The 11,802-nt window shown below is 60.4% G+C and overlaps 1 protein-coding gene across 1 annotated transcript in view; it reads right to left on the minus strand.

The window, feature by feature from the left end:
• Nucleotides 1-8,234: 8,234 nt before the first annotated feature.
• The window catches only part of LOC122385078 (constitutive coactivator of PPAR-gamma-like protein 1), a 35,762-nt gene continuing 32,194 nt past the window's right edge, over nt 8,235-11,802 (minus strand). Inside the window, exons 14-15 of the mRNA XM_043373079.1 lie at nt 10,756-10,850; nt 8,235-9,786 (exon numbers count right to left, since the gene is read on the minus strand). Of these exons, the coding sequence (XP_043229014.1) occupies nt 9,702-9,786; nt 10,756-10,850 (180 nt within the window). The 3' untranslated portion in view covers nt 8,235-9,701. The remainder of the gene's footprint in view (nt 9,787-10,755; nt 10,851-11,802) is intronic.

Here is an 11,802-nt window from a genome sequence, read left to right on the forward strand (position 1 = left end):
TCAAAATAACTTGATACAGACATGCTTGAGCGACGGAAGCACATTGCATGTGTCAACTGCCAGTTTGACAATACCGATCGACTGATAGGTATGCATTATGCAACATGACTTTTTCCATTCGAGTCATGACCTTAACCTTAGGCAAATATTCAAAATGACCTTTAAAGTAAAAAGAGCTAATTCGACGCGTCTCGTCCAGAACAAATGACTCAAAACTAAAAAAGTCAATTTTACACTAGCTGATAGCTACAAAGAGACACACTGAACCTAATTTGACCAAATCTGCACCTAATCTGCACCAGATGTGCACCAAATGTGTACCAGATGGCCGTCGTGAAAACGGCAATTATGTACCTAATGCTAGCAAATTGTACCTATTGATTTAATGTTAATTCGGTACCTTGGGGAAAGATGCCCCCTGACCTGAGAAAGACGCCCCCTAAATCCGTGGGCTGCCATTCAAGGAACTCGTCGAATCATTTAGTACATACTTGTGAAGAGAGACGAAAACCGATTTGGGACTATTGAAAGTCCAATACGGCCAGGTGCTCGCCATGTCGGTCTCTTCCCCATATACGCCGACTTTTTGGGCGGCATCTGACTGAGTCCTGAGGGCCCTCACGACGGCCTCTGTGGGCCCCGTTATTGGCTCCGAGGCCCTCCATGACACTCTTTGAGAGCTTCCACGCTAGCTCCATGGGCCGTGCTGGCATCTGATGTCCCCACGATGGTCTTGAGGGCCATCGAGTCTCATGGAGACCTATAAGGGCCCCACAACGGTCTCCGAACGTCACCACGGAGGCTTGCTTGGCCGCGCTGGACTATGATGGCCCCCTCACGATGACCTCTGAAATCCCTCATGACTTCTTAGGGCCTTTATGATCTCGTAGGATATGATCTCTAGGAAATAGTTCACTTTTATCATGGGGTTTTGGACTGGAATAGCAGTTTTGTAGCTTGAGCTAAGTCTAGCACAAATTAGAAGCTTTTACGGCCCAACGATCACCCTAGACGAAGATATTCCATTTCTCATTCCGAAAAGAGTGCCTTGCTGAGGAAAGCAGCCAAGTCATCGTCAGCCAATCAGCATGCTGCTTAGTGCTTACAGCCAATGGGTTTGTGCTACGCAATACGATTGGTCAACGCGTAATAATGCTTCCGCGTCAAACAATATTTTATATAGAATAGGTATAGTTCTTCCTATATAGGTAGAAGATAATCTCTTTTATAAAAAGGTTTTATTTTCTTTGCTGATAATTTTGAGCATAATTAATTATAAATCCATTGAAAAAAAACTTATCTTGGGAATGTGAACTTTAAGTGTCTATACCGCAGGCTCGAATGGAACAGATTCGTTCAGGCAATTCACGTGCCCATTTACCATCCATTAACTATGTTTGCGTTTGCGCGTTTGCCCTTGTGCCGTCGAAGGACTCAAAATGGCCTGTGCCGGCGAGGGTTAAAGGGACCCTCCCACCTTCAAAAAAGTTAATGAATTGGCATGAAAGTGATGTCCCTTGGTTCAGAAAGAGCGAAAACGAATATCTACCAAATTTCACCGAAAAATATTCACTGGTTTTCAAGATATTAGGCTTTTACTTTTGTTTACTTTTTGGGATCTCCCCTGTTACTAGCGACTTTATTTGGAAGCAATAATTTGGCAGCCTTAAAGTGCGGCAGACGTTGCGCGCAAAGCAGCGTATACCACCGATACCACCACGTGTTAACGATGGTTTTAGTCTAAGATTTAAAAATCGTTAGATCTCCGCTGACGTCATAAATTCTAAGGGGGCATTCCAATGCATTAGCCCCTTAGAATCCGAAAACTGCAAGTTTGAAATTCCATATCTTCGAATTAAAGCATTTTTCGATGTTGTGAGTGCCCAAACCGGTATTTGCAGGCCATGGCCACCAATTTGGCTATCTCAACTCAAAACTTATGTTAAGGTGGGAGTGTCCCTTTAAAAAGTGTGGAGGGGCATCTTACCCAACCCCAGGGGGTGTCTTTCCCACCCTCTGGGGTTGAAGATGCCCCGCTTGCACTTCTTCAGGAAATGATTACCTAATAGCAAGAAAGCTATCATATTTCAACCTTTCAAGCACAAAAGTGAGGCATTTTGTGGAGAAAATTGATGTCGGCTTCCGTTGAAACTCCAATTTTTTGCTTCCCAGTTCCCGATTGTCATTTCCCAATAATTTATGACATTACAAGCCCCTGGGCGTCTTTCCCCACCCTCCCCTAACCGCCAAGCCCAGTTCCGAGCTTGGCGCACTTTGGCACTTTATGCGTCCGCCAAAGTTGGCAGCAGCGAGCGGTCAAACACCGCGGGGAAACCGACCAATCAGCGCTTACTACGACCAGGCTGCGTACTGGAGGGCCAATGGCCGCGATTACTACCGCACCTGCCGCCGCCGGCGCATGTTTACGCGCACGGAAAGCGCGCGAACTCTGGGAAGGAGGGCGGCCGGCGGCGTGCGGGGCGTGGGACTGCCCTCCCCCGGCCCGGGTCATATTACCATAACAACCGGGCCGACCGCCGGCGGCGGACCAATGGGATAAACTGCGGAAGGCCCACTTTGAGAAAAACAGCGGCGGCGAAGGGCCGGGCTCTCTCACGCGGCCGGGTTCATGAGCCGGCGCTGCGGACGACCGGAGGCGCGCCGCGCTGTTATGACGGGATGGATGCTGGCTATCCATTGTGCATTATCGGCCGGCCGGACTGCCGATCGACCAGCCGCCAATCAGAGGCGGTCGGCGGCCCGGACACTGATACTGCGACACGGGCGGGACGGCCGCTCCCACCCGCGAGCCGAGCCGCGCGCACGTGAGCCGTCCGCACGGCAAGAGCACAGCGCCCGCCCATCCCGACCCGCGAAGGGCATACGCACGTAGGTAGTTAAGCCGCTTTACCGGATGGGTACCTATATCGCCGCACAGATGATATATGATATCAATAACTGCCAGTGATATAACGTGCGGTGAGAGAAGCCGCGGGAATGGCCGGCCATTATTGGGTCGTATCGAGACAGAGGCGGATCCAGCTCAGAGGTTTGGGGGGGGGGGGGCAAACCATAAAAATATATCGATTCTTTCCATGCATCGTCCATAGGCGTAATGTTAAAATCATGCCGTTTGGGGGGGGGGGCAAATGCCCATTTTGCCCCCCCCTGGATCCGCCACTGTATCGAGACATCCGAATAGCCAGACAGCAGCCGGCCTATAGAAACAACGCAGGCCTTCTCACATCAGCGATTCCTGCCGGGGCAAAGGGAGGAATTTGCTTAGTTCGCTGCAATGTTCATTTGTTTCCAAGCCCCGCGGCTGTGTCGTGACCGCCGTGCCGTCGACTGGTCGGGGCGCGGCCGCGGCCGGTGCCGCGCGGTCCTCCGCGGCACGCCAGAGACCGCGCCGTGGCCACGATCGATGCTGGAGTCGACGACCTCTGAGCGGCCGCACCCGGCCGGATACACTTCAATCGGGGGAGGACGCACCCATGGCTGCCGGTCGCGGGCCGCGGCGCCCCTGGCCGGCCAGGGGGCCAGGTGAGACGCCGGCCGCGACCTGCCGGCCACCTGCCGACCCCATGTCACCCGCTCCACTGTCGCTTGGCCCGTCACCTGTCGTCCGTACGGTCGGAGACCAGACGAGTGAGCTCGCTGTTTGCAGGGGAACAGCTTGAGCTGGACCGGGTCCGGCGCGCCGCTCGCTCACCGCCAGTCCGCCGTCAGCGGGCGGGGGTGGGGGGGGGGGGGGGTGAAAGGAGGGCCAGTCCGCCGTGCGATACCGTGAGATAAGGTGATGGAGAGCGGACGCGATGTGCCAGGCAATTGGCCTGAAGGACGCGTGAGAGCTCAATATCTGATGGAAAGGGCGCAGAGTAGGCAGGTAGGCCTACTTGGCATGATTATCGAAAGCTACAGGAATATTGTAAGCACGCACACACTTGCACTTTTACTGGACAGGCACAAGCGAAAGTCAGTACGTCAGGGGTGGAGTTTTATATCTCTTTGTGGGTGCCCAGCACGTCACCCCAGTGTAGCTGTCTTGAGCGCGGGTGCGGACATACGGTGGATGCGAGCCCACTTATACCGCCCGGCGCCCAGCCCGGCCGGCCCCGGTAACCGCTCACACAGCGGCCGCTCGGAGACAGAGGAGCCGCAGCATTCTCCGCCCGCAGCGGCGGCGGCGGCTCCTTCCCGGTAACCGAGACAAGGCCGTGCTCGTTCGCCCCCTCACCAGTCACGGGGGGGGGGGGGGGCAGCCGGCGACCGTCCGGCCCGGACCGCCGGATACCTGTGCGGGCCACGCACCGGCCGTGGCTCGGGGCCCGTTTTTTTCCCGGGTGTCGTGGGACCGTCCGCGACCGCAGACGGAGCTGTGGCTGTATCCGGGCGGGCAGAGGGACGCGCCGCGCCGCCGCGACGGCCGGCCGTTTACGGACAGGGACTGGGGTGGCAGTGGTGGCGGCGGCCGGCCTTGGCGACCCCGCTACCGCATCGGCGCGGCGCGGCGGCCTGTCGCGGCGGTGACACCGCTGGTTGTGACCTTCCGATGGTACCGGGGACCGGGGTGTGACCTTCCGATGGTACGGGGTGTCTGATGGTACCGGGGTGTGACGCTCCCGCGATAGTTCATAGTCTAGAGATGTCAATCGAATACCAACTTTTTGGTATACCGATACCAAACCGATACCAAACTCTCTCTCTCTCTCTCTCTCTCTCTCTCTCTCTCTCTCTCTCTCTCTCTCTCTCTCTCTCTCTCTCTCTCTCTCTCTCTCTCTCTCTCTCTCTCTCTCTCTCTCTCTCTCTCTCTCTCTCGCCGAGCAGGGCCGGCCGGCCGTTAGTCGGCCGCTGGCGTGTGTCGCTCAGTGGCTGGGCACGGACGCGCCGGTCCCGGACAGCACTGGACGGGTCTGCTCCTAACCGATCCGTGGCCGCTGTCGGCGTGCACCGGGACTAACGGAGCATTCCTGACGCCAGAAAACCCCAGTGCAGCGCCGTTCGCCGAACACAGCGCACGGACATATACAAGTGTCAGGAATGCTTTCACCCCGTCAAGGATGGCCAGGCGCACGCGAAGGTCGTATACCGCTGTCGGTCGCGATGGCAGATAATGCACGGGACAGCCGTGAAGCACCTTCGCGTCCGTGCCGTGCGGGCGAAAGTCGCCGGGCCGCACCCAGCGCCCATATGGACAGACGCCGCCCGAACGGCGCGCCAGCCACGGCTCATGAGCGCGGGCCGGACTGGCATCAGCAGCCCGGACCGGCCGCCGCTGACGGAGCCGGTCACAGCTCGAACTGGACCGGTCACTGTACGAGCCCGGCCGGTCACTGTGCGAGCCCGGCCGGTCACAGCTCGAACTGGACCGTTCACCGTACGAGCCCGGCCGGTCACCGTGCGAGCCTGGCCGGTCACCGTGCGAGCCCGGCCGACCGCCAGTCTGCTCCGAGCCGCTAACCAAACGATCGAAGCCAGCTCTGGCGGCGTCGTATTGTGTGTCGCGGCGCCGTACGCCGATTTGTCCGTCGCCGACAGTGCGACGGCCGGGGGACCCGTAGGTATACACCACACGAACCGGCCTGCACCGCGCCCAGAGTTCAGATGCAGTCCGACCTGGTAACTGGGCCGTACCTATAAACGTGCTCCGCTCAGTTTTGCAGCTTGTTTTCCGTGTTAGGTACGAGTGCTTCCATCTTATTGTTCAAAAGACTCACAACTACCGTTCACAAACCATCCCTCGTATAGTGCCACAATTGGATTGACGCAAATGCTTCAAAAGCATACGTAGTTACTCATACACCTACATATAGGTACTAGGTAGGCCCATCTCGCCGGGGCCGTCTGGCCCAGTGCGGGCAGGCTCGGCTGTTCCGTGTTGCCACGGCCGCCCAGTGGATTCATTGTCGGCGGGTCGGTACATTCACCACACCTCGGCTAATTCACTGGGCACGATACGGCGACGGGAGCGGCGCCGATGACCCCACCCTGCGACACGGCCAAACCGGGCCCGGCGGGGAGGGCCGGCCCCGGCCAGACGGACAGCTAATCACTGCTCCATCCGCGGCTGGTCACGACTCGGCGCCAGTTCCTGGATTGCGGGCCGGCGTTACAGGCGTTTTGTCTAGACGGCGGCGGCACACCTCGGCTTATGAACCTGTCGCGCGACGGCCGCCCAGCCGGGGCACCTGCGAATGAGCCGGCCGCGGGCGGTGCAGCACGACCGAGCGCACGGACCATCCCCCACAGAGGAGCATCTGTGTATTTTTACTCCAGAACCGCCACGACGGCCGTGTCCCAAAAGGCTCGGTTCAGACTTGAAATCCGGATGCCATTTGATACGAAAATAATTAATTTCTATTTCCGTCGTCCCGGCAGTGCGACGTATCACCGTTCGTAGCTGGCTCATATCGCGTAAACAGATTACGTTGCGATATTAGGGCTCAAGGGCGGCCGCTCCCGAACATGGCGGATGAGAAATAACAACACACCCGGGCATAGATACCCGCGGGGCCTGGACAAGTGCCTATGTCATTACAGAATGGCTGATGACTCCACCGACAGCTCGGGGGCGGTCTCGCACCGTGCACCCACGGGGGAGACTCGGGTGCGGGACGACCCACACACGGCATCAGCGGCGTGCGACAAACAGACCCAGTGACCTCGCCGTGCTGTTTGTTCCAGGTGTCCCCGCTGACCCGCTCACCGCGTTACCCGCGCCATGTCGCAGAGTCGATATCAAAAGTCACCGATAGGCTGTATACGGCGCGGCGCGCAGAAGCCGGTTCCGTGAGCGGCTGCGCACTGTTCCGGGTACTCCCCGGCGGCCGGCCGTCGGTCGCAGGACGGTCCTATCGCCGAGCCCGGCCGACGTCAGCGCCCAGCGCCGCTCCGGCCGCGGCCGCCCGAACCCGGTCCGCCGCGGCCCACGCGACAATCGGGAGCTTTCCGAACAGCTGCACGCGGGCCGTCAGCGGCCGGTGACGCGGGCCGTCTCCGGGTGACGCGTCCCGCCTCCGGGTGACGCGGGCCGCCTCCCGGTGACGCGTCCCGCCTCCGGGTGACGCGGGCCGTCTCCCGGTGACGCGTCCCGTCTCCGGGTGACGCGGGCCGTCTCCGGGTGACGCGGGCCGTCTCCCGGTGACGCGGGCCGTCTCCGGGTGACGCGGGCCGTCAGCGGCCGGTGACGCGGGCCGCCTCCGGGTGACGCGTCCCGCGCCGGAGATCGATATACGCGCCGGCGTCATCGACCACCGGTGTCGCGGGCACGGTCACAAACGGTGCAATCTACCAGTGAGTGTCGGATATAGCGGCAGGAGCCCATACTCTTCGGGCGGAAGGACCACCCGTCTGTGGTGGTAGGAGCCTCCCCTCTCCCAGCCGCTGTGGTAGGAGCCTCCCCTCTGCCAGCCGCTGCGGTAGGAGCCCCTCTCCGGGCTGCGGTAGGAGCCCCTCTCCCAGCCGCTGTGGTAGGAGCCCCTCTCCGGGCTGTGGTAGGAGCCCCTCTCCGGGCTGCGGTAGGAGCCCCTCTCCGGGCTGCGGTAGGAGCCCCTCTCCCAGCCGCTGTGGTAGGAGCCTCCCCTCTGCCAGCCGCTGTGGTAGGAGCCCCTCTCCGGGCTGCGGTAAGAGCCCCTCTCCCAGCCGCTGTGGTAGGAGCCTCCCCTCTGCCAGCCGCTGTGGTAGGAGCCCCTCTCCGGGCTGCGGTAGGAGCCCCTCTCCGGGCTGCGGTAGGAGCCCCTCTGCCAGCCGCTGTGGTAGGAGCCCCTCTCCGGGCTGCGGTAGGAGCCCCCTTCCCTGGCAGTACGAGATCATCCCCGGGCTGTAGGTCTGCTGCGAGGGTCCCTTCCCCGGGCTATAGGGTCCCTTCCCGGGCTGTAGGAGCCTCTCTCCGGGCTGTGGTGAGAGCCCGGAGAGGGGCTGTGGTGGTAGCTCCTGTCCGGGCTGTGGTGGGAGCTCGTCTCCGGGCTCCAGGAGCCTCCTTTCCCTACTGTAGGAGCCTCTCCCGGCTCCCCGCGCTGTAAGAGCCCCCTTTCTGGGCTGTAGGAGCCCCTTCTCCGGGCTGTAGGGGTCCCCTCTCCGCGCTGTGGGAGCCCCTCTCCGGGCTGTGGTGGTAGCTCCTCTTCGGGCTCCAAGAGCCCCCTCTCCGGGCTCCAGGAGTCCCCTCTCCGGGCTCTAGGAGCCCCCTCTCCGGGCTGACAGACTGCGCTAACCGGTGGGAGATGGGAGAGGCGCGCTGACGATTGACATTGTATTTCAACAGGGACGTAAAAATGCAGCGGCCGGACTAGCCACCTCTGGCCGGCCCTCACCGATTGGCCGACGGCACCGGCCGCCGCCACTGGACTCGAACACAGACGCGATCGGAGCCACACAATCTCTACAATTACACCAGGTACACAACCGAACAGCGCCATCGGCGTCACTCAACAAAACGGTGCTTCTGGGCCTCACAACCAAACACCGGAGCCGGCCAGTGCGTCACATTATCTATTGCAGTCCCCGAGCGATCCTGACATTGGCGATTTGGCGGCCGTTCACTGGCTGTCACAGAGAGCACTGCTGAGCGCCGCAGAGACAGGTACTGACGCGGCGGGCCGGAGCCGGGCCACCGAGTTCCGCCCGCATCCACACAGCACAGCCCGGCCACCGGGCACCGCTGTCAGTACAGTGCCGAACAGGGCAGGGCGGACACCAGAGAACAACTGACCGAACCCGTTCTGAGGAAACACGCATATACCGAGATACACAACAACGAACATCATACACTCATGGCGACTGACAACCGCGCCGGCACATGGGCAGCAGGCAGCATGCGAGCTCTATTATGGAATTCCGTGTCGGTTTGCGGGTCGACTATCCCGGTGGAGTGACAGTCCATCACAGGTTGCCGGAGCGGGGGAGGGCGGGCAGACGGTCCTTGAGCTCCCGACGACGGCCTGTCCGGTCCGGTCCTGTCCACAGGGTGTCACAGACAGACCAGACAGACAGCGGTCCGTCCCATCCAGTCCACTCGGTGTGGCAGTGTCACAGACAGACACCGGCCGGCTTGTTCGTCCACCCGGTGTCACAGACAGACACCGGCTGGCGTGTCTCCTTCCACCCGGTGCGGCAGTGTCACAGACAGACACCGGCCGGTCTGTCCGTCCACCCGGTGTGGCAGACAGACAGACACCGGCCGGCTTCTCCGTCCACCCGGTGTCACAGACAGACACCGGCTGGCGTGTCTCCCTCCACCCGGTGCGGCAGTGTCACAGACAGACACCGGCCGGTCTGTCCGTCCACCCGGTGTGGCAGACAGACAGACACCGGCCGGCTTCTCCGTCCACCCGGTGTGGCAGTGTCACAGACAGACACCGGCCGGCCTGTCCGTCCACCCGGTGTGGCAGTGTCTCACAGACAGACAGCGGTCTGTCCCATCCAGTCCACCCGGTGTGGCAGTGTCACAGACAGACAGCGGTCTGTCCCATCCCGTCCACCCGGTGTGGCAGTGTCACAGACAGACACCGGCCGGTCTGTTCGTCCACTCGGTGTGGCAGTGTCACAGACAGACACCGGCCGGTCTGTCCGTCCACCCGGTGTCACAGACAGACACCGGCCGGTCTGTCCGTCCACCCGGTGTGGCAGACAGACAGACAGCAGCGTCTCCGTCCACCCGGTGTCACGGACAGACACCGGCCGGCGCCTGACCGCAGCGCGCGCCGCTACTGAACGTGCAGCAGAGGCGCGTCCTGATACTGACCGGGCACCTCGCTACCGGAGCCTCCTAACGACGCGTCACCGACTTCCCTGCAAGAGGAGGGAGGGTACAGGTCAGAACGGCTATCTAGGACTCAGCTACGGCGCGACTATACACGCCCAGTCTTGAGTGCAAGTACGCGGCGTGTGGGTGGGTGTATGGAGGTGGGTACTGCCGAGCGTTAGTTTTCACCCACCCCCGAACTGGGGCTCCTCTCTTCAGCTGGGATGGACAGGCTGGGTCCTATCAGCGCCACGACAGGCCGGCCGGCCCACACACCCATACATCGGCAGCGGGGTGCGATCGGCCGTCACCCGGCAGACTGACCCCTTCCTCCACCCGCCGGCCCGACCCCGGCCCGCCGGCCTGACCCACAGGCCACAGCCCTTGGCCCAGCCCCGGCCCGCCGGACTGGCCCCCAGCAGTCCGCCCGCCCGGCTGAACCCCTTCCTGCGCTCGCCGCCCACATGGCACAATGAATGAATGAATGAATGAACGAAGGAATGAATGGTGCGCTTCCTGCTGGTTGCATCATGTCACCGATGGCCGGGGAGGGCCGGGGGGGGGGGGGCTGGTCCTGCCCCGTGTGGCGCACCAGCTGACGGCCCACCGCCGGTGTCTGTCGGTGCCGGCGGCCGCCGGCTCGCCCACGGGCCGAGGGCGTCCCTCAGCGGCCGCCGATCGGAGACGCTGCCGACCTCACCCCCACGGGGCGGCGCGCAGTTGGCGCCCACAGACACACAGGACGCGCCGGAGCGGACACGACCGGCTCACGGGCGGGGCGCGGCGCACGGCGTGACGCCGCAGCGCCAAACGAGACCGTCCGCGTGGTACAGCTGAGTGTGATCCTGCGATTAGTTTACACCGGAATTGTGGGCGCGGCGTGCACAATACCGTTTGCTATGCCGAGTCCTCCTGTTGGGTATTTGTTCTGCACGGAGTGATGTGTGGTATGTGGTTCACACGGCCGCGGGCTGCCCGGCTCGGCCGCGGCGCCGTCTGCGCGAACACACACGCACCTGGTGTCGGGGAGGTCGACGGTCATGGCGCGTCCGGCCGGCAGCAGGCTCTCCTCACTGTCCGAGTCGAGGCCGTCAGCGCCCCTCCAGCGGGCCTGCCGAGCGGGCACACAGCGGACACGAGTCACATAACGGACACAGCGGACAAGAGTCACACACAGCGGACACAACGGACACACAGCAGACACCCGTCACATAACGGACACACACCGGACACCCGCCACATAACGGACACAGCGGACACGAGTCACATAACGGACACAGCGGATACCCGTCACATAACGGACACAGCGGACACGAGTCACACACAGAGAACACACAGCGGACACTGAAGGACACACGTCACACACATGGTCAGCCTCTCCGGAGCGGACACACGTCGCGTCAGCGGCGGAGGCGTCACCGGCGGCCCTGGCCGCACTTAGCCTCAGTCCGATAGGTAGGGGAGAGTGGGGTAATTTGGCCGGTGGTGTAAATTGGCCGCCCCCACCTGTACGCTGTCTAATAAAAGTGAGTGAAATAGCTCTAGTCTCTATTCATTTGTTATGGGTAGAAATAACTGGAGGACAAATGTCAAAACTTTGCCCCTCGTAGTTTTATTCAAAATTAATAAAACCTCAATTTCATTAGAAAATGGTAACTTTTACTTCTGTTTACAAAGTTGTATAACATGTAGTATTTGGGCTAGAAACGAATTCAAACATTATAGCGCCATTCTTGGGGGTGTTCAGCGGTTCCAACAGCAATTTTATATAGTTCCATATAGCCGCGATGACTTTATAGACAAAATTTTTCAGAATGACAATATGGGGTAATTTGGCCGGGACTAGCGGGGCAACTTGGCCGGTGCGCTCATGGTCTATATGCTGGGACGGCCGAGTTTTCATGGTCAATTGTACCATAAATGACATGATTCATGACCAACTTTGACTACTTTGATGCCTTACTTCCGATTGGTCAACTGTAAGAGCATGTGACGTCATCAAAGGTTACCAAACGTTTTTTGCTAATAAATCCTTACAAAAAAATGGTACAGCCGCACAAATG

The sequence above is a fragment of the Amphibalanus amphitrite genome, unplaced genomic scaffold, assembly GCF_019059575.1.
Source record: "Amphibalanus amphitrite isolate SeventyFive unplaced genomic scaffold, NRLGWU_Aamphi_draft 000207F_arrow, whole genome shotgun sequence".
In the NCBI taxonomy this organism is placed as follows: domain Eukaryota; kingdom Metazoa; phylum Arthropoda; class Thecostraca; order Balanomorpha; family Balanidae; genus Amphibalanus; species Amphibalanus amphitrite.